At 35.4% G+C, this 26,891-nt stretch overlaps 4 protein-coding genes and 1 long non-coding RNA gene across 8 annotated transcripts; 1 reads left to right on the top strand and 4 right to left on the bottom strand.

The window, feature by feature from the left end:
* Nucleotides 1–1,385: 1,385 nt before the first annotated feature.
* On the top strand, nt 1,386–16,586 carry LOC148689667 (uncharacterized). Its single transcript, XM_088688918.1, has 4 exons — nt 1,386–1,615; nt 1,761–1,919; nt 16,154–16,282; nt 16,413–16,586. Exons 2-4 carry the CDS (start codon nt 1,764–1,766, stop codon nt 16,584–16,586), a joined length of 459 nt encoding a protein of 152 aa, XP_088545044.1. The 5' UTR covers nt 1,386–1,615; nt 1,761–1,763.
* On the bottom strand, nt 3,098–6,608 carry LOC137708436 (uncharacterized protein At1g03900). Its single transcript, XM_068447515.2, has 8 exons — nt 6,249–6,608; nt 5,714–5,745; nt 5,184–5,284; nt 5,004–5,076; nt 4,782–4,813; nt 4,040–4,130; nt 3,777–3,888; nt 3,098–3,679 (listed from the first exon to the last, which is right to left on the bottom strand). Exons 1-8 carry the CDS (start codon nt 6,345–6,347, stop codon nt 3,374–3,376), a joined length of 846 nt encoding a protein of 281 aa, XP_068303616.2. The 5' UTR covers nt 6,348–6,608; the 3' UTR covers nt 3,098–3,373.
* On the bottom strand, nt 8,143–9,436 carry LOC148689668 (uncharacterized). Of its 2 annotated transcripts, none has more exons than XR_015958390.1 (4): nt 9,302–9,436; nt 8,974–9,210; nt 8,768–8,894; nt 8,143–8,627 (listed from the first exon to the last, which is right to left on the bottom strand). It is a non-coding gene; the product is annotated as an uncharacterized LOC148689668 (long non-coding RNA). The 2 variants fall into 2 exon arrangements; XR_015958391.1 differs by having other exon boundaries at nt 8,974–9,172; nt 9,302–9,430.
* LOC137708064 (uncharacterized) lies at nt 9,698–13,221 on the bottom strand. 3 transcript variants are annotated; one of them, XM_068447047.2, is made up of 6 exons: nt 13,014–13,221; nt 12,042–12,220; nt 10,983–11,724; nt 10,790–10,858; nt 10,321–10,490; nt 9,698–10,191 (listed from the first exon to the last, which is right to left on the bottom strand). In XM_068447047.2, exons 2-6 carry the CDS (start codon nt 12,135–12,137, stop codon nt 9,994–9,996), a joined length of 1,275 nt encoding a protein of 424 aa, XP_068303148.2. In that variant the 5' UTR covers nt 12,138–12,220; nt 13,014–13,221; the 3' UTR covers nt 9,698–9,993. The 3 variants fall into 3 exon arrangements, with proteins under 3 accessions (XP_068303148.2, XP_088545041.1, XP_088545042.1); XM_088688915.1 differs by having other exon boundaries at nt 9,698–10,179; nt 13,014–13,214; XM_088688916.1 differs by lacking the exon at nt 13,014–13,221 and having other exon boundaries at nt 11,993–12,116.
* A 567-nt stretch (nt 16,587–17,153) lies between the features above and the next one.
* On the bottom strand, nt 17,154–20,630 carry LOC137708258 (uncharacterized protein At1g03900). The gene is made up of 8 exons (XM_068447298.2): nt 20,285–20,630; nt 19,779–19,810; nt 19,247–19,347; nt 19,067–19,139; nt 18,845–18,876; nt 18,106–18,196; nt 17,850–17,961; nt 17,154–17,752 (listed from the first exon to the last, which is right to left on the bottom strand). The coding sequence occupies exons 1-8, from the start codon at nt 20,381–20,383 to the stop codon at nt 17,447–17,449; spliced, it is 846 nt and encodes a 281-aa protein (XP_068303399.2). The 5' UTR covers nt 20,384–20,630; the 3' UTR covers nt 17,154–17,446.
* Nucleotides 20,631–26,891: the final 6,261 nt, after the last annotated feature.

The following is a 26,891-nucleotide window of genomic DNA, read 5'->3' as shown; positions in this document are numbered from 1 at the left end:
TATTGAGAAATAGGGTTTCACCATTCTGTTTCTTTTATTCTTTGTTTGTCAAATTTTGAGTCGTATCTTAAGAGTACGGAGTATATAAAGTTCGCTAGAGTCCGAAGATTGAAATGCTTCAACTTCGGATTATATATTATTGAATCCTGGGAAACGGACACCTACCGAACTACAAGCACAAGAGTAGGGGCGAAATTCTGTCTTTAGGACATTGTATTTATGCATGCCTCAATCTCTAAGTTTGTCAGTCTTTCTTACTTTCTCTCTAGTTGTTTATATTAATCTTGCATACTATTGATGTTGTGATTTTCTTTATAATTATTATCATTGAAGTTCTTGTGTTATTTTCAAATTTTCTAATATTGCTCCAACAATTCGATGCTATCCTTTCTATGAACTCCATGACACAATCAAATGAAGTTTGTGCTATGCGTGAGGCCTACCATTGCATGCCCATTAGGAGCTGCTTATCCAGCCAACATGGTGATCGCCTACAACCGAGGCCCCAGTGAATGACTCCTATACATACCATCAGGGTTGGAGGAATCATCCTAACTTGTCACGTAAGGATAATCAAAATCAAGTTCAACCGGCTCCTTTCCAAAAGCCTGAGGAATCATCATCATCATTGGAGGACATTGTCAAGAATCTGGCACTTAGCACAGCGAAACTTGAACAACATACTTCAAGATTAGAGCAAAACGCACAAGCTGTCGTTGGGAAATTTGGAGTTCAAATTGGGCAGCTTGTTGATCCAATTGCTCAGAGAGAGCCCGGAAAGTTTCCAAGTCAAATAATGGTGAATCCCAAGAGACCCCATGGTAATTTCATATCTTGATTTTTTTTCCAGGTATGAGAATGTACGTATAAGATATCCAAAGTTTATTATCCACTCACTTTTTCATTCTTTAGATGTTAGTAAATGCGCGAACGAAAATCATCCTCATTCCTTTCAAATATTTGGTTGTTAGTGAATGAAATAGGTAGAACAAGAGATTGTTCCTTTGCCTGAATGGTATTTCTTCTTGTTTTCAAATACTGTATGTTTTGATAGTATCCCTTGCACGTATCTATGTACTATTGGCACGTGTCAATGAACATTTCCTTTTAGCTAGAGAATAGGCTTGTAGTTATTTAGTGTCACTAAAAGATAGCTCTAGAGTTATCTCAGTGTCACACAATGACAATTTCGGTGTTATACTCGGTCGCGTCTATCTCCCGGCCGTGACACTAGCGTAACTAAACAAACTAATTATCAGGAATAAGTAGTTCCTAGAAAGTTGCCTGTTATTTGGTTTGCCTGTTATTTGGTTGCCAACTTGCCAAGTTACCCAGCTGAGCCAAACAAGGAAAGAAAAGCGGAGTTGGTTTGGCGTATTAATTAAATCTTAGACATGTTCATCCCACTTGAATCTTGTTGTTAAGGAATTTCTTGATTCCAATCCAATCCAATCCAATCAAAGTGCTATTATTGTTCAAGAAAGGAAAGCATGGGAGTTGCAAAATCAACAAGCCGCAGTAGACGGGTGCAACCCTTGTTACCCTTTCAATTCCGTTATTGTCGGCATTCTCCTTCAGACTCATCAGTTCAACCTCTGCTGGGCAACCAAACCAGGTATCTAATCTATATATATGTGTGTGTGTGTGTGTGTGTGTGAATATATATATATTACGAGACTGTAGAGACTTGATCGAGTAAGTACATTAATCAAATGATTTTATTAAGTAAGCATATATATTTTCTCTACGTGCATGCGTAGTTTATGGAAGAAGAGGTTGCAGTTGCACTGGAAGCCAATGGGGAAAAGAATGCACGTCTCGAGAAAGAAATTCGTGACATAAAGAGCAACCTCTGCAGGCTAGAAGCCAAGCTACACTCCCACAGGCCACAGCCAAAGCCTCAAACAGCTCAGCTTTCGGTGTTATATCGAATCATCATCAACCTTCATCAATAAATTAATTTGGGTCACAAATCAAATCAACCAACTTTTCATGCCCCTTTGATAGGGAATTATAAAGCAACGTCGATTGCATTCAGTGTGTTTTTTTTTTTTTTAATTTTAAGATGTATTACTTATTTATTTATATCATATATAGATGATGAAGAAACAAGGAGAAGACTATGAAGAATTAAAGAAATTAAATGCCGATTTGGAGGATAAGTTCATAGAGATGGCAAGTACTATTCCTTATCTGGTCTAATGCTGCAGGTAATGTATATTTTTATGAATTAAAACTAGTTATAATTTCTTCTTTTCGTGATCAATCAATCAGCTTCTAATTAAACATGTCGATCATCACATTTATATGTGTGTTCGTGTGTCTGTGTGTATATATAACAGATGCCTGCAGCGTCCAGTGCCACGAGTAAGAGTAGTATGAGTGTGAGCGGCATATATGCAGAAGAAGATGAAGATCAGATAGCGAGTTTGTTGGCGAATATTTCCGCGTTGCTTATCGTTTTGGTATTTTTGATCTCTATCCTTATCGGTTTCAGCCGATAGCTCTACCAACTTGTAGAATTTGCAATTGGCATGCACTGCAACATGCATGCAGCAAAAGTAGTAAAGTAGTTTGAAGTATCTTCGATTTCGATGATATGGCACATTCTAGTCTCTATGTGCTCTACTCATCATGTACATCGGAATAAAAGACAGAGTAGATCCTATCCGGATCCTCTTTGTGAAGATTCTAAAGATTAGTTTATCATATTTGTTCATCAATCTTGAAGTTAGAAATCATTTTGAATATTTTTTTAAAATTGAAACACGAACAGTGACTAACGAAACTAATCATACGATGTACGATGAACGGTCAAGATGAATTGATCCCATGGATCCTCACAAAGAGGATCCAAGAGGATTCTCATCCATAAAAGGCCAATGATGTTCCTCTTTTTAATGTTTTTAAAAACAAATTAAGCACGCACGAACTAACGATTAAGTACTTAAAAAGATTGATAAATTATTGTCATATAGTAATTCGTATTGTATTTTGGACACACTGAAAAAGCTCTCAACAAAGTGAACCTCCGTACCACATCGGTGGTGAGAGGGGTGTCGAAGGAATGATCGCGAAAATTAAATGGTACGCAAAATTATGCAAAAAATAAAAAACCATAAACAATTCAAGTTGTTTTCACAAAATTACCTGCAGTGCAATTTTAAAGATCTTTCCATAAAAGTTTATTTTCTTCCCTCTAATTTTTATAATTTGCAAGTTTTGCTTTCTCAGTAACTTCACTATGGTATACACCAGATCAATCAAATTTTTGTACAAACAAAATCTAAACCGTCACAAACGCGCAATGCATCAAAAGGCATACGACATCTTCAGGCGTTTGATATCTCATATCAAAGTTTATCGATTTGTATTAAACAGCCGTCTGAAAATCCCCAAAGTCGTCATCTGGTATATCTTGAGTGCTTTGATTCCCGGAAGAGCTTGTTTCTTTCGACTCATGTTCCGTTGATTCTGAGGCCTCGTGCTTAGAAGTTCCCTCAAGGTTGAGATTTGAAGGCAAGTTTGAGGAAGACTTGTCAACAGTAGCAGAAGGCGAAAGTGGTGCCAGGGGAGGAGGTGGTGGTTTGATACAAATCAAGGGTTCTTTTTTGTTAGCCTTTTTCTCTGGTGAGGAGTTGTTCTCAGAAACCTTGGACTTCACGATTTCGGCACTTTTCTGTTGACACCGAAAAGAAATTCAATCAGCATGCTCCAGTAAGTAGCATAAGTCAAAATCACACATCTTGAAAGAAAATGCAATGCAGATCACTAACATTCTTTAATTGTAGTACAATAGTCTCCCCCTCTTTTAAGCTGTAATCAACTGAGGAAGTTTGCTGAAATTTTTGTTCCATCTCTTCTGCAGTTTTCTTTTTGTCCAGATATCTTCAAAACAATTTAGGAAGGTACATGAGCTTGATAGACGGAAATTCATCCTCTGATACACATGCATTATAAATCAAATCAAAAGCTTCTAAAAATGTTATGGTAGAAAATGAAGAACAAGCAAAATTGTCACTGTACGTATAGGACATACTTCATGTGATCATGCAAGGCGGCTTGGAAATCATAAGCTTCTGTTCTTTCTCGAAATCCAAGGCCAATGAATGCATGCCGAAGTCGACCATCTGCATCAATTTCAATGTAATGAGGATCATACATGACATGAACAAATCAATGGAAATACAAATTTGTCTAAGAAGCCCGAAATTGCATTGCTGTCTGGCACAAAACTTTGGGGAAACAGGAATACAAGAGGTAAGAAAAATAAAATGAAACAAAAGAAGTGGCACAATACTTAGATACGAGTTGCAATTCTTGGTCAAATTCCTGGTCTATGATTTTGTGGCAAAACACCACATGATGATAGCACTAATTAACTTCAACGTTCTGGTCTACTCTTGTCCAAGCCACTACGGACAAATGGAAGGCTCGTAATTACTAGCCCTCTCCCACTACAGGCCATCTATTTGGAAGTTTAAAAGGCATGCACGCAGTAAAGGAAAGTTCCCATGCCTAGAATGGATATGTATCAGAGGATGAATTTCCATGGTTTCTCTTGATCTAAGGCAATATTTCACCCAACATCTTCTAGTTTCTAGGTACGAGTTATAGGTCAAATGCACAACAGTAAAATGGGCAAGGGGGGACATCTACCTTGGGAGTCAATAACGGATGGAAATACAAGCTAAAACACTCTTTGAATTGTTCCAACAATAGGCTAATAGGATTCACTAAATCATTAGAGATTGCAACAATGAGAAAGTATATAAGCTCACCAATGTTCTCCTCTACACGTAGAACAAAATATCTGCAGAACAAATAACATTCAGTCACCCTCTAGATACTAATCAAAATGCATAAATTAAAACTTACATAAGATTATGACCCTCGATAAACTTAATGCAAAGGAATCTTCTTGTAAGTAATGTAGGCGCATGATGTTTTAACATGAGAAGTCCAATAAAGATGCGCTAGAGTTAGTGAGAATTAGGATAAACCTGCTGCTATCAATTACAGGTTCCACTGGATGATGTTCTCCATTTCTCAAAAACGCGCGAGCATATAGTTCACCTGCAACAATATATCACCTTACATTTTAAATAACAAAATGTCTCATGCTACAAAAGGAAGGCATAAAACACAGTTTACATCTTATATAACAACTAAAATATCCTCACTGGTGTTCTTATCTTCAAGTCTGATAATGCACTCTTCTCCTTTGCTGATTACTTTCAATATCCCTTCCCATACCCATTTGTTTACATCCCATTCATCAGCCCTGAAATAAACTTCAGAGACGTAAAACTCATCTCCAACACATGCAATAAAGAGTTCTGCAAGTAATCAACGCCAATAGATAGATTACTCCTGTTTGTTTGTTCGTTCTAACTTCTATGGTTAAGAAGCACCCAATATCCGGACTAATAAAACTCATCTCCATTTGTTTATATATTTATTTGTTGATTCCTTGGTTTTGTGTCAATCTAACTCAATCTCAGAAAACTTATCCCCAAAATAGATTACGAAAAACTCATACAATCTATCCTAATTGTAAGCTTCATTTCGAGGTAACTAATCGATGTGTGGACCGAATTAAAATTACAAATAACTCGTATCAATCATGATAACAGATGGCATCGTATCAGATTAATCATAAACAAATTGTCAGATGAATATCCTATTTTCTATTCCATGAGTTGAGCAAAACCTGTATGAAGCTGCACTTTTCCTCGGCGGTATCTGCAAAAGTTACATTACAAAATAGCTTAACACCACAAATAACTTCAAGAACCGCCATACAAGAGTAACCAAACATTTCTCGCATTATCGAATCCTTAAGATTACTTGTAAACTGAAAACCAAGAGCCATGATTTTGTGTTTGATGGCAGATCGAAAACAAGCACTAAGTGGTTACTAACTGAAAGGGGTTTTACTGTCAACACTTGAACTAGCAAAACAAAATTAAACTATGCCTCCATTACCCTAATTTTGCACTCAATTTAACATAAATTAAACAAATCATAATTAACATTTTACTCCGGAATTAACCAACATTGGCAATTGCACGCCTGCAATATTCATTCGTTCAACTAATACATGCATCAATGTTCATCAAGAAATCTAGTTGAATTATGCATCCCCAAGATACCCATTAACAGAATTACTCAAAAAATTCAGAAAAGCACAAGGATTCGGGCACATGATGTATGCATGTATGGATGTATGTGTGTATGTATATTACCAAGTATACGTAACATTCAGGCACTTGAAAAAGAACAAGCTCCAAAGCTTCAGCTTCCGTTTCTTCTTGCTCGTTCGGTACCACCGGTTCCTTCTCCATCTTCCAGATTTGGGATCAGGATTCCGAACCACTGAGATGAAATTTGAATCTGAAGCTACTGGTTGCTGAGGGTTGGAACTTGATGGTAACTTGGTAAATTAATTTGGTAGGATTAAAGATTGATAATTTGGTACTCTCTCTCTCTCTCTCTCTCTCTCTCTCTCTCTCTCTCTCTCTCTCTCGGTTTTCTCTCTCTGTGTAAAAGGGACGATCACAGAGCGAGCTCTTCTTCCTCGTTCAGTCTTTTTCACGAGTGTCCTCGTCAGTAATATTAAGATACAGCAGGAGCCGTTGGATGAGATTACTTTTTATAAGCGTACGGTTAGGATCGTCAATGTAAGGCTTTTTTGTTTTGGTCGAAGGCTTTTACTGCTTGCTGATTGAGCGAAAAATGGGGATTTTTTGACTGTTGTGATGAGAGTGTAGGGTCCAATGGGAAGATGAGAGTTACAGCGCGTTTACTAATCTGTAATCGGAATGAGAATAAAAAATCCGATTCCAATTATGGATTATACTTGTGTTTACTAAAATTAAGAAGAATCAAAAGTGCGTGGGATCCACACAAAAAATAGAATCTAATTCTTGAATTAGAGGATTTGGATTCCCAACATATACAAAGTATTTGAATTTCGGATTACCCAAGCAATCGGAATGATAGTTTTTTTCTCTTTATACCCTCACTTACTTTTGTTATTTCCAAAATTATCCTTTTAACCCTAGACTTATTTTTTTGAAAATGCTCCTAACAATTTCTTTCCATGTCCTTCTAGCTCATTAAGCATAATTCTATGCTCATTCACATTATGTACAACTCCATACATATGCCGAAGAGAAAAAATTACAACTTGAGCAACAAAATTTAGATATTAAAGTCAATACTTCAATTTATAAAAAAATAAACAAAATCATTTTAGTATGTCTATGAAATAAACAAGGCAATTTAATTTTTTCTTACTATTATATACTATATCAAATTTTATTAAAAAAAGTATATGAAATATTTGATTTGAGACAATGACATTTTAGTAATCATACTGGTTTATATTCTGATTCTGCTGAATTAGTAAACAACTTTATAGAATTGTATTCCAATTCCGGACAGTTTTAGTAAACAACTTCAGCAGGAATTTGATTATGATTCCACCTTATTTCAATTCTTCCTCAATCCAATTCCTCTCAATTCAATTACAGATTAATAAACACGCTATTAGTTTTTTACTTTTTACTTTTTACAAACGGTGTTATCTACAGTTCTAGACTAAAGGGAGGAGGTGAACTTAGAGCATCTTCAACGGAAGTCCTATTTAAAGATTCCAACTCTCAATTTTGAGTACTTATTTAAGGATTTAAAAGGAATTTTTGTGTCCCTAAAAGAATATTGCCTCCAATGATAGAGTCTTTACATTGGACTAGAATTCTCTCTCCTCATCTTTCCATTCTTTCCTCTTACCATCTCTATTTTGTCTTTTTCTTTTTATAAAAAATTAATATAAGATATTGACATGACTTAACCGTAACCATTCAAATAAAAATGGAGGGAAGGGGAGGAAAAAAAAGAAGAGAGAGAATCTTTCTCCCCTTATATTAGTATCCCTAAATTTGAAGTTTTTATGGTTTTACATGATAATTTGATTAAATGTTAACTATTTTTTAATTAACTAAAAACATTACAATTAAAAGCATTAAAAGAAAAATCTTCAATCAAGATTGTGGATACGATTTTCCACTCAAAATGCACATATTTTTTGTTTATTTTAACTATTTTCTAATTAATTAAAAGCATTAAAAGCTACCATTAAGATTGTGGACTTCGTTTTCCATTAAAGGTTGTCCCTATATGTGAGGACATTCACTATATATCTGATGAGTTCCTATACCTCCCTCTCAAACCCTAGTCGACGTGAAAAGCGGCATCTACAAGGTCTTCACAGCTAAGGTAGGTTGAGTTTTCATTTATACAAAAGATCCTCCATCACTGAACTATTTTCTTCACATACAAGTGATATTGAGGAGATGAAAATAAAAAATAGGACCTTGACTTCTTAACTGTGGTGGTGTTGCTTGTTTCTTTAACTGCAGGCGCACAACTTTTGTGTTGAATTCTACTGGAGCCCATTTTTAATGCAGCAAAATGTGAATCAAGATAGTGGTGCTCGAATTATTAGGCTTGACAGAGTTGCAACCTCGGCCATGAAGTGGATAGGGGCAGACATTATGCTATTCAACACCGCTCACTGGTGGGTGCACCATGGGAAGAGCAAGACGTATGTCACTTGTGATCTAATAAAGAAAATGAAGGAATATTTTTCAAGGAATTTGTCAAGTGGAATTGAGATTTGCAGGTGGGACTTGTTTCAATACGAGCGCAAAACAGTGGAGAATATGCATATTGAATCAGCATTTGATATGGCAATGAATACCTGGGCACGTTGGGTTGATCAAAATGTGGATGCGACTAAAACAAGAGTCTTCTTCCGCAGCATTTCACCAGAGCACAAGGGAAAGCATTGGCGTTACAACAAAACCCAACCCCATTGAAGACGATTCCTACGAAACAGCATTTCCGGGGAAAATTATAAAAGTTGTTGAGAGAACAATGCAGCGCATGAAGACCCCGGTGACGTACCTGAACATTACAAAGCTGTCTCAGCATCGAAAAGATGCACATCCAGCAGTTTATGCAACAAAGAAGTGGAAGCAGTTGTTAGCTTTGCAAAATAGAAAACCGGAGACTTATGCTGATTGCAGCCACTGGTGTTTGCCTGGCCTGACAGATACCTGGAATAGGCTATTGTATATTTGTATGTATCTTTGGTCTTGGACACCTCCAAAGTCATTCTTAGTTCTTAACCTCTTCTTTGATCTGCCATCAGTGTTAGTAAACTTAGCATACTTCGTTCTTCATAAGGTTGAATGAAATTTCAAAGAGAAGATGAAATGTACAGAAACCGTACCTGCCGTTGATTAATAACCTGAACAGCTGCCAAGACACGTCGGGGTAGCCTGTCCAAATAAGCAGACAAACCAGAACCGAGTATTCTAAATCATGAGAATTTACCTTCTGTGTGGATGTAAAGTTCCAGCATGTGCTTTATCTAATATAGCTTTTTTAGCAAAGACAATAAAGGTATAAATTGAAGAAATTGACGAACAAACATACAAAAAGATGTGATAGAATGTATGCATCCACAGTTGTTCCAATCAGTTGCACAAGCACGAAACTACGATCCATTATTCCCCTCTGGGCACTTATTTGAACCAGTAACACAGGTTCAACAGATTCCTTTTCAAATTCCAACATAAAAGCAAAAAACTTAAAAGAGAAGAAAACGAGGAACAAAAATACAGCATAGCAGCATAAACAATAGCTAACCATAAACAATAGTAGTAACCATCTTTTTAACAATGGTGACCATAAAGGTAGGACTCTATTGGGTCAGACCCATTTGTAATCTAAATTTCAAGTACTTAATCTTATGGACATTACAAATTGTTAACATACTCGAGACTAGAGCGGGAGACATTCTTGTTTATTTCCCACTATGGTACAAATTTTAGCCTAAGCTAGGAATTTTGAATGGCACCATGATCACCAAGGAGAGGCTGCAGTGAGGCGGTTTATTTACATAAGCTTTTACTAGGGTACCTAGAGAATCTCCCATTCAGATTCACAAAATTCATGAGCTGGTGATTTCTGTGTCTCCTCCACAGTCGGAGAATGCCCGAGACGTTCTCCACTTTCTAAATTTGATTTTTCATCATCCCCATACCATAAAGCAATCTGCTCATATTCTTGCTTCCTTGCTGACCTCTTCCTCAAAGCAAAGGCATTCTGAATTTTTTTCTAGAAAAGAAGTCCCAATTAATGCCAATTAAAGTAGGGAGAAGAAGGGGGGAGGGGGGGGGGGTGGTGTGAGAGAGAGAATGAGGAGAGAAAGAGAGGGAGGGTGGGAGGGAGGGAGAGAGAGATAACCTTGTAAGGCCTATGTTTGCTGTCCACGTGAGGAACAAAATGAACGTCCTCACCAGTCACCATTACACAAGTCTCCTCAAGCTTTGCCCCTTCAGATTGTTGAATGGTTTCCGTTCCATGTACAACAGTATTACTCTCAGTTGCATGAAAATTGGAGTCATGCAAACCCCCTGGGAAATTGAGTCATTGGTTACTACTAGGAGAACAAAATAACATTCAATTTATCATGCACCAGTAACCCCATCAAGTACACAACTCTACATGTGAAAAAGAACGTGCAATTTTTCATGAACTAGTATAAAATCTAGACCCCACGTGAATGTAAATCAGTTATGGTCCACAGTTGAAAAAACACTCTCCTTTATTTTCTCAGTGTTATTATCTGCATAATCATTTTCAGTCAATATTTGTCAATATAAAACCTATTATCAGATTATTGTGCATCTGAATGAGATGTACTGTGTGTTACCAGGATGAGACGCAGAGATTTCTTTGGCAGCAGATTTTTCAGAGTGTACTTGTCCACTTGGAGAGGATCCTAACAAAGAAACAAACCCATTGCTCAAACAATTGTCTGCAGCAGCCAACCCGGAAATCAAAGAGAACAAGTAGGAAGGTTGGTGAAAACAAAACACTTTTAGAGGGTTAAAAAGAATATTCACCATTTGATTCTACTGATGCGCCACCAAAGGATGAATCTGTTATTTCGTTCCATTCTTTTGCTTCCAATTTATCCAAAACAATCATATTAGATGTTCGGCTGTTAACTGAAGCATCAGCTGTACATTGGCTTGCATTTGCAATCACACAACTTTCCCTTGTGGACTTACATGTCATACCTTCGGTTATAGATGGGGTTATAGCTGCATCTCTACATTTCCTCGAAACTTCATGGGTATCATTCAAATTTACACAGCAGGATGATGATGGCCTGCCCAAATCAGATTCAACCGGAGTGATTGCCCCGGGAAAGTTCTCCTTGATTGGGTTTTCTTTGACAACCGAGTTTGAATTATTAAAATTACTCCCATCATAGTCTTGTCTTAAGTATACATCAGAGCATGCTCCTCCAGCACATTTCCCTGAGGATAGCATGCGATATTCATCCATGTGCTGTCCACGGAACAATGATTTATGGTCCATATCCATATTCATTGCAGCAATCACCTCTGAATCCCCACTCAATTTTTCAACATCAACTTTTACCGGCTCTCCTTTCTTACTAACCTTTGATTTTTTAGAATTATCAACATGAAAATTATTTTCTACAGGGTCCCCAAAGGCTGGCATAATCTCTGAATTCACTGAAGAGTGACAGACCAAATCTTGCATTACATCTGCGTAGAACTCTTTAACACTTGCACCAACAGTCTGTACCTGATTCTCAACAAATTTGACTGTGTCCTGTTCCAAATAAATAGAATGATCAACAAAATAAGTTAACTGGACTACGGAATGAAATTAACATGACCACTATCTCATATGATCACTGAACCACATAAACACCATATTTTATTCCAAAGAAAAATGCACACAAGATAAATATGTTCATAGGCACTCAAAGTGAGAGGATGATGAGGAAGAGGATTAGAGGAAGGATAATTGAGAACTTATGATCAACACTTCCAGACCAGCAGTATGTGGTCATTATTCCTTTTATATAGATGAGGACCTCAGTTTAGGGATCCGGGAGCCAGAAAAGGACTTCCAAAGGGCTTTACCTGGTACATATCTTCTTCTACCTCCAAGCACATAGTCTCGAATTTCTGGTATACACCCCCAACCCAGGTTACACCTTTCACATCCATACTGATCATAAATTAAACTTTACACAATCGTTGTATGTCTCCTGGTATTTTGTAATTCCCCCACTCAGTTTCTACATCAAATTGGTAATTATCTGCAAGAAATCATTTGAATTTAGTATTATTAGCTCATAAGAATGCATAAAAATGGCTCTTAGGAAGAAGAACCCCATAGAACGTTGAAATCTTCCATCTCCCAAAATGACACTAAGAATTACACTATGTTTCTTTAAGAATTACTGTAAGTGTTCGATATCAGTAGCACGTATTAGTTTCACCCCGTGAACCAAATAAATCAGACAAGCAACGAAACTGATTGAAAGAGATCAAATTCAACAGTAACTTTTTCCAGTGACCAACTGTATACACATACTGTATATCACCTCAAAAAAGGATTATCATCAAGCATCACGGCACAAGGTTGACGGGTATTCCGTACAATTTAGTTTAGTGAAATACAAGTTCAAAAATTAATGAGTTGAGACCCTATCATAATATGATTGCAAGTCTCAGCATCCTATAATTTCTTCCAAATTTCCAAAGCAAACCAAATGCCACAGTGTTTGAGAGAACACCAAACAAATGATTAAATATAGTTTAAAAATATAACAAAACCAATTTATTTCAGGAAGCAACAACACAAACGATCCCTAACTTGAAAGAAAAACAACCCATCTGTAAATAATAGAACCCTCCAATTAATTTACAAATTCTCTCTCATAAGGCAAAAAGCACGAAAATTGATACAAAAAAGTAGCTAATTCATATGAATTTCCAGCAATTTTCCTGGTAACCAAACAGGTAAACGAGAAAGGAGCTTGCTTTTAACCATGATCAAAAGCAGCAAAGTTTGATGATTGTGATGAAAAATGAGGGTTGAGAACTTACTTGTTGCTGTGAATTGTGAGTGCTTAAAAATCTGATGACCAACTAATATTAAACATACCCAGAAGAACAGAAACCCAAAATCTCAGAGAAGAGACCTGGATTAATGCATAAACCCCCCAATTTTGTGTTTGGAACAATATAATACGGAAGCAGAGAGGTACAAGAAAGTAAGAAACGTAGAGACACAATTCCTTTCATTGGAGCTTCTTCTAGCCTCCACGTGTTCAATTAAATATGTAAAATACTTGGATACGAGTGAGAGCATCTTTAAAAAAAGACGTTAAAGTTTAAACATTAAAATGATAGTTGATAACTTATGTGATAATTTGAGATTTTGTACAATATTTTGCTTTATCCAATATGTTAAATAATAAAGTCATTTAATAAATTTTTTTATCTTTTTGTAGAGTTCAATGATTAAAGCAACCAATCAAATATTTTAAAAATATAACAACATTTATTATATATTATATTAATTTATTAAAATATCATTTAATAAATTTGACATCTTCTGTCAAATTTGACAGCAAAAGGCTTTGCCTTCATATGACTCAACACCACCTAAGAAACTAAAGGCTCGTTTGGAGATAGTTTGCTACCATTTTTTATTGTTGTATGCCTATGTGGCAATTTTGACATCTCCTTTGGAGATGCTCTGAAGATCCTGAGGATCCCAGAAATTCTTAAATCACATCCGTCATTGTATATTATACGATCAAAAATCATTGCAAATTTTTTTATTTAAAATTAAATATAAACAGTACCTGACAAAAACTGATCGTACAATATATGATTAACGGATATTATTGGAGTATTCCCATAAGAGAATCCAATAAGAATCCTCTCTCCTTGGAGAGGGTCAGTATCCAAATTTAATGACATCTGACATGGCCCAATGACATGAAGACACATGTAATTTTAAATACTCATTATTCTTGAAATCAAACACCCTTAGAAAGAAGAAATTTTTCATTGTAACCCGAACACAAGTGCTACACCACGTGCTTTTATAGAAGTGGTGATAAATTTTATTTTTTAAGTTATTAACTTTTTAACATACATATCCCACCATTTATATAGTGACATGTGGCGTACCACCCCGTGTACCGATTACATTGAAAAATCTCTCCAATGAGACTTTTGCTCATCACCATAACTATGGTGTATGTTTACCATACACCTAATAATTTGTCACGTGTATTTTTTCTAACTCTAGTTACCTTTCATAATAAATGTTACCATTTCAATTTTGAAAAAAAAATTTAACCAAAGTTAAATAAAAGGACACATAACAAATAATTAGGTGTATGATAAAGATACACCATTGTTTGTGGTAGTGAGCAAAAATGCTCTCCACCCTTAAACCCATAACAAAACACCATTTTTCTCTCTCAATCCTAGTTTTTTTAATCTTGCACATAGTATATGACCAATAAACCGTTGTTTCATCAATTAAAGTTATATTTCAATCGATGTTCAAGATCGGTGGGAGCTGTAAAATGAATTGAAATTGTTTGAGGCATCACTGAATTTGAGGAAGAGTAAAACTCCCAAGAGTGACTTCTACAAAATTCATATAGATTTTGAAAGATTTGAGAATATTCATATAACAAATGTTTATGAATTTTTGATAGATTTTACAGAACCTTGACCGTCAAATAATTAAATAGTGATAAATGTACCTTAAACTGACCAAATTTCAAAAACAAAAACAATTTCATTTGATTTTTGACAAATACAAAATTGGGCATGAGATAAAATGATTACAAGTTTATGAAAGATTGGTGCTTTTTGCACAGATTTAAATAAAATTGGGCATGCGATAAATATTTCTGGTTTGAGTTAAATTAAACAAAACTTCAAAAATGATGCAACCCAGCAACGAAAATTGCAGAGATGAAATGATGCAATCCAACATCATATTTATCCACAAATGACGGAACCTAGCAACCCATATCTAAAATTTATAGAGATGAAGGAACCCAACAACCCATGTGAGAAATGATGCAACCTAGTGTCATATTTATCCATAAACGATACAATCCAACAACGAAAATTGAAGAAAAAATAGTAGAGATAAAGCAAATAAAATGGTTGGCAAGCAGTGAGAGAAAGAAAGAGTCGGACATTCAAAGAGGTCTATGGATTTGAAATCTTATCGTGTGAGATAAGATTCTGTTTGGTTTTGGTTATATATACTAAGATTTTATTTGGCATTGGTTATATGTATTTCTTACTCTCAAATCCCATAAAATTCATAACTTAATGAAATTCTACAATTTTTTTTTATTTTTTAATACACCTACATTTGAATGGACTTTAAAAATGACTGCTAAAATCTCAATTAACTACACCTAGATTTGCATAGATTCCAAAAATCCTTTAAAATCCCTTAGTTGACTACACTAGACTTTTCAAATCCTCTCAAATCTAAATTTGACTACACCCCTTACTATAGGTTCGAGCAAATTGCGAATGAAACTCAACACACGGATACAAAAGGTAAACAGGTTGGAGTTTTTGAGGTTGGTGTCAAAAATGATCCTTTATCTAATGCGCAGATTGCAAAGTTAGAGAGGAAATTTGTTGGAATTTATATATTATAATATTTAATTCAATATTTGAATGAAAAATGCTTTAACCGTTTGTATCAAACCGTATTTAATGTGTGCGTATGTATATGTATATGTATGTGAATATATATATATATATATATATATATATATATATATATATTACGAGACTGTAGAGACTTGATCGAGTAAGTACATTAATCAAATGATTTTATTAAGTAAACATATATATTTTCTGTACGGTGCATGCGTAGTTTATGGAAGAAGAGGTTGCAGTTGCACTGGAAGCCAATGGGGAAAAGAATGCACGTCTCGAGAAAGAAATTCGTGACATAAAGAGCAACCCCTGAAGGCTAGAAGCCAAGCTTTCCGTATTATATCGAATCATCATCAACCTTCATCAATAAATTAATTTGGGTCAAAAATCAAATCAACTAACTTTTCATGCCCTTTTGATAGGGAATAAAGCAACGTCGATTGCATTCAGTGTGTTTTTTTTTTTTTTTTTTTTTTTTTTTTTTTTTTTTTTTTGAAGATGTATTACTTATTTATTTATATCATATACAGATGATGAAAAAACAAGGAGAAGATTATGAAGAATTAAAGAAATTAAATGCCGATTTGGAGGATAAGTTCGTGGAGATGGCAAGTACTATTGCTGATATCAAGTGTTCCTTATTTGGTCTAATGCTGAAGGTAATGTATATTTTTATGAATTAAAACTAGTTATAGTTTCTTCTTTTCGTGATCAATCAATCATCTTCTAATTAAACACGTCGATCATCACATTTATATGTGTGTTTGTGTGTCTGTGTATATGTAACAGATGCCTGCAGCGTCCAGTACCACGAGTAAGAGTAGTATGAGAGTGAGCGGCATATATGCAGAAGAAGATGAAGATGAAGATGATGATCAGATGGCGAGTTTGTTGGCGAATATTTCCGCGTTGCTTATCGTTTTGGTATTTTTGATGTCTATACTTATCGGTTTCAGCCTATAGCTATAATTTGCAATTGGCATGCACTGCAACATGCATGCAGCAAGAGTGGTAGAGTAGTTTATGAGGTATCTTTGATTTCGATGATATGGCACATTCGAGTCTCGATGTGCTCTACTCATCATGTACTTCGGAATAAAAGACAGAGTAGGATCTTATCCGGATCTTTTTGGTGAGGATCCTAGAGATTAGTTTATCATATTCGTTTATCAGTCATCCTGCAATTAGAAATCATTTTGAATATTTTTTTTAACTAAAACACAAACAATGACTAACGAAAGCTAATCACACGGTGTACGATGAACGGCCAAAATGAATTGATCCTATGGATCCTCACAAAGAGGATCCGAGAGATCCTCATCCATAAAAGACTAGTGATGTTCCTTTTTTTAATGTTTTTTAAAAACAAATTAAGCACACACAAACTAACGATTAAGTATTTAGAAAGATTGATAAATTATTATCATGTAGTAATTTGTATTCGGATTTGTATTGTATTCTGAACATACCGAAAAAACTCCCAACAAAGCTGTGTGGAAGGAGCATGCGAAATTTAAATGGTACGCAAAATTATGCAAAAAATAAAAAACCATAAACAATTCAAGTTGTTTTCACAAAATTACCTGTAGTGCAATGTTAAAGGATCTTTCCATAAAAGTTTCTATTCCTCCCTCTAATTTTTAGAATTTGCAAATTTTGCTTTCTCAGTAACTTCACTTTAGTTAATTTGTAACTAGATATACACCAGATCAATCAAATTTTTGTACAAACAAAATCTAAACCGTCACAAACGCGCAATGCATCAAAAAGCAAACGACATCTTCAGGCGCTTGATATCTCATATCAAAGTTTATCGATTCGTATTAAACAGCCGTCTGAAAATCCCCAAAGTCGTCATCTGGTATATCTTGAGTGCTTTGATTCCCGGAAGAGCTTGTTTCTTTCGACTCATGTTCCGTTGATTCTGAGGCCTCGTGCTTAGAAGTTCCCTCAAGGTTGAGATTTGAAGGCAAGTTTGAGGAAGACTTGTCAACAGTAGCAGAAGGCGAAAGTGGTGCCAGGGGAGGAGGTGGTGGTTTGATACAAATCAAGGGTTCTTTTTTGCTAGCCTTTTTCTCTGGTGAGGAGTTGTTCTCAGAAACCTTGGACTTCACGATTTCGGCAGTTTTCTGTTGACACCGAAAAGAAATTCAATCAGCATGCTCCAGTAAGTAGCGTAAGTCAAAATCACACATCTTGAAAGAAAATGCAATGCAGATCACTAACATTCTTTAATTGTAGTACAATAGTCTCCCCCTCTTTTAAGCTGTAATCAACTGAGGAAGTTTGCTGAAATTTTTGTTCCATCTCTTCTGCAGTTTTCTTTTTGTCCAGATATCTTCAAAACAATTTAGAAAGGTAGGTACATGAGCTTGATAGACGGAAATTACACATGCATTAAAAATCAAATCAAAAGCTTCTAAAAATGTTATAGTAGAAAATGAAGAACAAGCAAAATTGTCACTGTACATATAGGACATACTTCATGTGATCATGCAAGGCGGCTTGGAAATCATAAGCTTCTGTTCTTTCTCGAAATCCAAGGCCAATGAATGCATGCCGAAGTCGACCATCTGCATCAATTTCCATGTAATGAGGATCATACAAGACATGAACAAATCAATGGAAATACAAATTTGTCTAAGAAGCTCGAAATTGCATTGCTGTCTGGCACAAAACTTTGGGGAAACAGGAATACAAGAGGTAAGAAAAATAAAATGAAACAAAAGAAGTGGCATAATACTTAGATACGAGTTGCAATTCTTGGTCAAATTCCTAGTCTATGATTTTGAGGCAAAACACCACATGAAGATAGCATTAATTAACTTCAACGTTCTGGTCTACTCTGTCCAAGCCACTACGGACAAATGGAAGGCTCGTAATTACTAGCCCTCTCCCGCTGCAGGCCATCTATTTGGAAGTTTAAAAGTCATGCACGCAGTAAAGGAAAGTTCCCATGCCTAGAATGGATATGTATCAGAGGATGAATTTCAATGGTTTCTCTTGATCTAAGGCAATTTTTCACCCAATATCTTCTAGTTCTAGGTACGAGTTATAGGTCAAATGCACAACAGTAAAATGGGCAGGGGGGACATCTACCTTGGGAGCCAATAACGGATGGAAATACAAGCTAAAACACTCTTTGAATTGTTCCAACAATAGGCTAATAGGATTCACTAAATCATTAGAGATTGCAACAATGAGAAAGTATATAAGCTCACCAATGTTCTCCTCTACACGTAGAACAAAATATCTGCAGAACAAATAACATTCAATCACCCTCTAGATACTAATCAAAATGCATAAATTAAAACTTCCATAAGATTATGCTCCTCGATAAACTTTATGCAAAGGAATCTTCTTGTAAGTAATGTAGGCGCATGATGTTTTAACATGAGAAGTCCAATAAAGATGCGCTCCAGTTAGTGAGAATTAGGATAAACCTGCTGCTATCAATTACAGGTTCCACTGGATGAGGTTCTCCATTTCTCAAAAACGCCCGAGCATATAGTTCACCTGCAATGATATATCACCTTACATTTTAAATAACAAAATGTCTCATGCTACAAAAGGAAGGCATAAAACACAGTTTACATCTTATATAACAACTAAAATATCCTCACTGGTGTTCTTATCTTCAAGTCTGATAATGCACTTTTCTCCTTTGCTGATTACTTTCAATATCCCTTCCCATACCCATTTGTTTACATCCCATTCATCAGCCCTGAAATAAACTTCATAGACGTAAAACTCATCTCCAACACATGCAATAAAGAGTTCTGCAAGTAATCAACGCCAATAGATAGATTACTCTTCTGTTTGTTTGTTCGTTCTAACTTCTATGGTTAAGAAGCACCCAATATCCGGACTAATAAAACTCATCTCCATTTGTTTATCTATTTATTTGTTGATTCCTTGGTTTTGTGTCAATCTAACTCAATCTCAGAAAACTTATCCCCAAAATAAATTACGAAAAACTCATACAATCTATCCTAATTGTAAGCTTCATTTCGAGGTAACTAATCGATGTGTGGACCGAATTAAAATTACAAATAACTCGTATCAATCATGATAACAGATGGCATCGTATCAGATTAATCATAAACAAACTGTCAGATGAATATCCTATTTTCTATTCCATGAGTTGAGCAAAACCTGTATGAAGCTGCACTTTTCCTCGGCGGTATCTGCAAAAGTTACATTACAAAATAGCTTAACACCACAAATAACTTCAAGAACCGCCATACAAGAGTAACCAAACATTTCTCGCATTATCGAATCCTTAAGATTACTTGTAAACTGAAAACCAAGAGCCATGATTGTGTTTGATGGCAGATCGAAAACAAGCACTAAGTGGTACTAACTGAAATGGGTTTTACTGTCAACACTTGAAATAGCAAAACAAAATTAAACTATTCCTCCATTACCCTAATTTTGCACTCAATTTAACATAAATTAAACAAATTATAATAAACATTTTACTCCGGATTTAACCAACATTGGCAATTACACGCCTACAATATTCATTCATTCAACTAATACATGCATCAATGTTCATCAAGAAATCTAGTTGAATTATGCATCCCCAAGATACCCATTAACAGAATTACTCAAAAAATATTCAGGAAAGCACAAGGATTCGGGCACATGATGTATATTACCAAGTATACGTAACATTCAGGCACTTGAAAAAGAACAAGCTCCAAAGCTTCAGCTTCCGTTTCTTCTTGCTCGTTCGGTACCACCGGTTCCTTCTCCATCTTCCAGATTTGGGATCAGGATTCAGAACCACTGAAATGAAATTTGAATCTGAAGCTACTGGTTGCTGAGGGTTGGAACTTGATGGGAACTTGGTAAATTAATTTGGTACTCTCTCTCTCTCTCTCTCTCTCTCTCTCTCTCTCTCTCTCTCTATCGGTTTTCTCTATCTGTAAAAGAGACGATCACAGAGCGAGCTCTTCTTCCTCATTCAGTCATTTTCACGGGTCTCCTCGTCGGTAATATTAAGATACAGCAGGGGCCGTTGGATGAGATTACGTTTTATAAGCGTACGGTTAGGATTGTCAATGTAAGGCTTTCTTTTTGTCGAAGGCCTTTGCTGCTTGCTGATTAAGCGAAAATGAGGATTTTTCGACGGTTGTGATGAGAGTGGAAGGTCCAATGGGAAGATGAGAGTTGGTTTTTCACTTTTTATTTTTTACAAACGGTGTTATCTTCAGTTCTAGACTAAAGGGCAGGGGTGAACTTAGAGCATCTTCAATGGAAGTTTCTATTTAAAGATTCCAACTATCACTTTTGAGTACTCATTTAAGAGTTTAAAGGGAATTTTTGTGTTCCTAAAAGAATATTACCTCCAATGGTAGAGTCTTTATATTGGACTATGATTCTCTCCCCTCATTTTTCCATTTTTTCCTCTTACAATCTCTATTTAAGATGTTGACGTGGTTTAACCGTGACCGTTCAAATAAAAATGGAGGGAAAGGGAGGAAAAAAAAGAAGAGAGAGAATATTTCTCCCTTTATATTATTATCCCTAAATTTGAAGTTTTTATAGTTTTACATGATAATTTGATTAAATGTTAACTATTTTTTAATTAACTAAAAACATTAAAATTAAAAGCATTAAAAGAAAAATCTTCAATCAAGATTGTGGATATGATTTTCCACTCAAAATGCACATTTTTTTTGTTTATTTTACCTATTTTTAATTAATTAAAAACATTAAAAGCTACAATCAAAATTGTGGACTTCGTTTTCCACTAAAGGTTGTCCCTATATGTGAGGACATACTATATATCTGATGAGTTCCTATACATCAGAGACTCACTTTCGATCCATTGGAGATTCATTTTGTCGTTATATATACCATTTTATATGGTGGTTGTCCTTATTTAGGATCTCCACTGGAAATGCTCTTAGCCTCATAATGGGCTAGCAATAATTTGGTTTAAATTCGCATTGACAATAATAAAATTTTAAGAGCTCTCACTTATAAGTAAAAAAGAATATTACTTGACTGTATTACTAAATGATAGAAATATAAAAATTAACTAAGAGTATGATTTGGTAGAGAGAGGTTGCTTGAAGTTGGAGGGTCACCTCGTTTCCTCGGTATATGGGATTGCAATGCCCCCTTCACAAGCTTCATTTGCATTTACCAATATCACGCCCCAATCCCGACATACGTTCATAATTGACACGTGACGTCACCAAAAATCCGTATCTATCATACCCCACCTTCGGAATATGGGCAAGCACAACTCAATAATCGAATCGCATAGTTATTTTTCGTACACATTATGGTTGCATCGAACCTCCCTGTTAGACTGTCTATGTACCCTAGACAGGGATCAAGTCATTCGTAGTTCGTCATGCACAATAATTGACATACAACACAGTCCGATTAAGTCGAAAGGCATAACATTTCTCAATCAATCAATAGAACTTGACAAGCATGAAATTACTCGACCCAGGGTTACATAACAAACCCACTTGAAAATCATGATTTCCCCTCCATCTATATATAAATCATTATGCCGCAACATGATACCGCAATTCACAACATATATCATTTCAAAGAACCAACGAAGCACAATATCATTCTCTAGCCACATTTATCAACAAGTCTAATCATAACAATAACCATGATATCCAACATAACAATCCCACATGACGATTAACAATTCCACTTCATCCATTACATAATTCATCACGTTTCCCACATAAAATCGCATTTCATAGTGTGTAACATAGTTAAAAATTAACAAAGTACACATTATTATCTAGAAATATTAATCAACTAAAATACTCATGATAACCACACTCATATACAACGTCATTCCATAATCACATCAATCAATAATGTCAACCATCACATCATCAATAACACATACTGTTGGAAATGTGTCCTAAAACCAATCATATGATGATACTTTATGGACATTTCACATGTTAAACTAATCTAGTTTAATATTAAGGGCAAACATTATTGTTTGAGCCGTCTCATATAAATGTTATATGCTTAAACGATAAGTCCAAGGAATATGTGATTGGAAGAATGCGATCTAAAGAAGTTAGATTCATGAGACCATTCTTTCGTTGACACATCCTAAACGTTCCTGATCATAGGATTGTCAATTGGGCATTGACAGTCCGTTAAGATCAGTACGTGTTATGTCTTCTCTCAGGGAGAGTGACTAGTCTCGAGTCATTGGTGTGTGTGACATCAAGACAAGTACGTAGGTGCTCAATAGAGAATGAGTTCACTGAACACGATCAACGAAGAGTTCTCATATTCATGTCACATGAGAACTCATGGTTAGGATAATGCAAATTAGTCTTTTGACCTGAGGCATCACAGTTGTCTTGTGGTTAGGTCCTTAATCTTTGATTATGTCAAAGTCACTCCATCAGGAGGGTGTCCACGTCATCGTTGGGGTTAAGCCACTTAGCCATGGAGGCAAGTGAATGCGCAACAAGGGATCTCTAACCTTTAAACTGTTTGAGGGAGAATACTCTATGATATGATTAAGAATCTTTGGCCAAAGTATGAATGAGATTTAGGAATGTGTTCCAAATCACATTCAAGGTAATCATATAAGCACAAGACTCACATTGGATAGTAGACATGAATAAACTATCAAACCAAACAATGTGGTCAAGAGTATTGTATTAGAGAAAGACCGTATTGCATTTGTAATCCTAAAACTGAATAGGTTCTCCACCTCTTCTGATTAGCTTGGGTAACCATGACATGCTGCTAGGCGTCAACCATGGTTTGTGGAAGCCCTAAAAGTGTATTATCACTAACGGGAGAATTGAAAGTAAGTTCCAATTCACAATCGATTTGAAAGAGTTTGAATCGCCCACTGCCTCGCTAAAAGGAACCTAATGGATTGTACACCGTGTAAGGTAGAGATTGAAGATTCAACGGAGATGAGTAAGAATAATTAAATGGTTTAATTATTTATGGCAAGGATTAATTTATATGATTATTAATCAAACGAATAAGTTCGTTAAAAGACCTTGGGATAGTTTTGGACCTTAAGGCCCAATGGGCTTCGAACGTCAAGTCCATTGACTTAAGTTGGGTGACAACTTAATGAATAATGATTCACAAAGGCCTAAATAGCACAATAAATCCCATGTTAAAGAAGGAGTGGTTTTGGACTTATTTACAAGTTTGCCACTCAAATGAATTAAGGAATAAGTATGACTTTATAGCTAAAATTCATTAAGGGTAATTTTTGGGGAAAGGATGAGAACACAAGTTCTCCTTTCTCTCTAAAGTTTCAGCCACCTTGGAGGGATCATCTAGCAATCAAACTCCTCCAAGGTCACTCATTTCTTCTACAATATGCCTTGGTGTGGAGACTTAGAGGTTCTCAATTTTGGGAACTTGGAGAAACCTTTTCATCCATCCAAATCCATGGATCTAAGATGCAAGGAATGAAGGCCCTCTCTTTGGGTGATTAGCCTTTGCTTATGCAAAGAAGAATCTACAAAGGTATTGATTTCTCAACTCACTTTGTTTTGAGTTGAGTCTTGGTTCACCTATCTACTAGGCTTTGAAGTTCATGGGTTAAGTTTTGTTTTTGAGTGCATATAAACATGATTCCGCCTTTTAATTGTTAATTGCATGTTGTTGATGTTGCTCAAATGAACTTGTTTTTCACAAATTTTCCTTCAAGTGGTATCAAGAGCCTAAGTCTAGTAGTTGGTGAATCCTTTTGGGTTTTGTAGTTCATAGTTTGTGATTTGAATGTTGTAATTGTTACAAGCTTTATTCTTGCTTTTTTGAATGTAAATTTTGTTAGAAAATTTGCCATCTCAAATGTTGTAGATGTAGTTCATATGAGCATGAATTTTGGAGCTAAAATTTGGTGCCATGTTTTTGGGGAAATTCGGCCAAATCCAAAGGGTGGATTTTTGGGTTCTTGTTTGACTTGTTAAAAGTGTTTTAAAGTGACTTTTGGAACCCCTATGTACCCTAGTATGGTTGTATGTTATTTCCCTTAAGTTTGAGTGGTTTTGGGATGTTTTTGGGTGCAGAATGTTCATGGAGCTCTTATGGGTTTTTCATGAATGTTCTTCATTGTTCTTGATATGTTCTTGCCAAGAACAAAAGGTTTGGTGTTTTGATTCAAAGTTTTGATTTATTTCATAAAGTTTTTGTTTTGAAATATTTCTTATGTTTAAATATATTAGATATTTATTTTGAAAAATTAAAGAAATTTTAGTGGGTAGGTGTGTAATGATTTATTCCATTTCACCCACCCCACTTACAAAAACTTTGAAATTTTTTTTTTATTACTTTGCTTCAAAACCGGCCACCCTACTCAATTAGGGTCCTTGTGGGGCTTTTATGCAATTACATAAAGTTTTGATACTTTTGTGTATTTGTACTTTGACCCAAAAGTTTATGTTTTTACGTAAAGGTCCAAAATCACTAAAAGGACAAATTGTTTTGCTCCTTTAATGAAGTTTTAGCTTTTGTGGAAATTTTTGGGTTCTAGTTGTAATTACATGAAGTAGTGGACTTTTGTGTTTTTACAAAGTGACCCCAAAAGTTTAAGTTTTGCAAAATGGCCCAAAAGTTGAGGTCATAGCATTTTGGCCCAAATTAGGTAGAGAACAAAATTGTTTTGTCTCTTTAAATGAGAATTGGATTTTCATTTCATTTAACTCCATTTAAATCAATTCTATGGATACAAAAACCAAATGAAAATGTTGCATTCAAGTTTAATTAGTTAAAGCGTTAATTAATTAAAGAAAAGGTGATTATGAACCTTAGCCTACGATAATTGAGCTATGTGAATGGCCGTTTCAAATTTGTTTGAACCATGGGAATGTGTAGATTAAATTTTGGTTGTAATTTGATATGATCAATTGTTGTAAAAGAGCATAAGCTCTTCTTTACTTTAAAGTAATTTGATTTGATCAATTGTTGTAAAAGAGCATAAGCTCTTATTTACTTTGAAGTACTCCTTTCTTGTTTTATTCGATATGCATGAAATTGGAGTAGTTGGATCCAACGCCCAATAAGACAACACGCCTTAATGTGATTAAACGCGTAACTAAAATCAATCACCATCCCTAGACCGAGATTCAACACTAGGCTCGTGTTGAATCGAATCAAAGGTTCATAGTCATCCTAAGGCCCTAAGGCAACTATATAGTCCATCAATTAATGCAAATCTTATGTTAGTAGTACCATATAGTCTTGCTTTAAAAACCGTTTTAAAAGCATAGTGGGAGTATTATATACTACTAAATCAATCATATGGACCAATAGTTGTAATAGGACCAAAATGTTTTAATTGGATTAAAATGTATGTTTATATGTGATGAGACCTAAAAACCCTCAACCAAATCAATATTAAGTTGATAAGCGAGAGATGCTTTGAATATCTCTTCGTGGCCTTCCACCGTGGTGGGCTCCAATCGTTTGTGACTTGTACACCGGCTTCACCCTATCATGGGGGAGTACAAAGTGCATGCTTACACTCAGGAGGAGTCTATACGCATATGATGAGGTGAGTGTAGGCAACGAGGATGGCCAATATCATATCATTGTGAGGCTATTCTTGAACCCCTTCATGAACTAAGCATGGTGGGAATAACTTAACTAAGTGCAATGACGCCGATATCATATCATTGTGAGGCAACATTCTCTAGAGGCCAAATAAGATGGGTACTTGCAAGAGATGCAAATGAGTAAGCGTACTCTCTCATTATTATTAATGCTAGCCGATATCGTATCATCGTGAGGTGGGCTTGGTAATAGTGAGCCTCCCATACCCTACTAAGAGTTTCCTCCAAAACTCTCGAATTCCGATGAGGGATATGGAATTTGCCAAAAATAGTGGGTGGTGCTATTTGATTTAAAGACCCAAATCAAATGGCTTAAAATCAATCAATTTATATTCGTTATGTATTTGTTTACCAATATATTTGCAAACGCTATCCAAAACTTGACAAAGAAAAGCCGAATGCTTTAATTTCCGGACTTAGTTCTACAATCCCATAGATTGTCTTTAATGGCTTGTAGATGTAACTAAGTAGTCTCATCCTCACAATCTTCCTATTGATAATGTATCATTGGAAGAATATGTTAGATAAGTCTAACATGAGAAGGACAACATTTTTAATGTCATAATTCTTCAAATACAAATTGTTGTATGAAGAAATAAGAGTTGCTTTGAACAAACCTTAATCAACACAAACTTTAGTGCTTGTTTCTTTGTTACATAAACAAGGAACTTTTGAA

Source organism: Pyrus communis, chromosome 17 (genome assembly GCF_041283825.1).
Source record: "Pyrus communis isolate YQ-2024b chromosome 17, ASM4128382v1, whole genome shotgun sequence".
NCBI classification, from domain to species: domain Eukaryota; kingdom Viridiplantae; phylum Streptophyta; class Magnoliopsida; order Rosales; family Rosaceae; genus Pyrus; species Pyrus communis.
Note: the sequence above shows the minus strand (reverse complement) of the source record. Positions and strands in the feature narration are given on the sequence as shown.

What these genes read in the sequence shown, in the direction of transcription:
- LOC148689667 (XM_088688918.1), top strand. Translation starts at nt 1,764, where the DNA reads ATGGAAGAAGAGGTTGCAGTTGCACTGGAAGCCAATGGGGAAAAGAAT. An exon ending in CTCAAACAGCTCAGCTTTCG is followed by an intron (nt 1,920 to 16,153) that starts GTGTTATATCGA and finishes TATCATATACAG; the next exon opens with ATGATGAAAAAACAAGGAGA. An exon ending in TATTTGGTCTAATGCTGAAG is followed by an intron (nt 16,283 to 16,412) that starts GTAATGTATATT and finishes TATATGTAACAG; the next exon opens with ATGCCTGCAGCGTCCAGTAC.
- LOC137708436 (XM_068447515.2), bottom strand. Translation starts at nt 6,347, where the DNA reads ATGGAGAAGGAACCGGTGGTACCGAACGAGCAAGAAGAAACGGAAGCT. An exon ending in CTGAATGTTACGTATACTTG is followed by an intron (nt 5,746 to 6,248) that starts GTAATATACATA and finishes TAACTTTTGCAG; the next exon opens with ATACCGCCGAGGAAAAGTGC. An exon ending in ACTTGAAGATAAGAACACCA is followed by an intron (nt 5,077 to 5,183) that starts GTGAGGATATTT and finishes ATATTGTTGCAG; the next exon opens with GTGAACTATATGCTCGCGCG.
- LOC137708064 (XM_068447047.2), bottom strand. Translation starts at nt 12,137, where the DNA reads ATGATCAGTATGGATGTGAAAGGTGTAACCTGGGTTGGGGGTGTATAC. An exon ending in AATCTCTGCGTCTCATCCTG is followed by an intron (nt 10,491 to 10,789) that starts GTAACACACAGT and finishes TCAATTTCCCAG; the next exon opens with GGGGTTTGCATGACTCCAAT. An exon ending in GCAAACATAGGCCTTACAAG is followed by an intron (nt 10,192 to 10,320) that starts GTTATCTCTCTC and finishes CTTCTTTTCTAG; the next exon opens with AAAAAAATTCAGAATGCCTT.
- LOC137708258 (XM_068447298.2), bottom strand. Translation starts at nt 20,383, where the DNA reads ATGGAGAAGGAACCGGTGGTACCGAACGAGCAAGAAGAAACGGAAGCT. An exon ending in CTGAATGTTACGTATACTTG is followed by an intron (nt 19,811 to 20,284) that starts GTAATATACATC and finishes TAACTTTTGCAG; the next exon opens with ATACCGCCGAGGAAAAGTGC. An exon ending in TTGTACTACAATTAAAGAAT is followed by an intron (nt 17,753 to 17,849) that starts GTTAGTGATCTG and finishes CGGTGTCAACAG; the next exon opens with AAAACTGCCGAAATCGTGAA.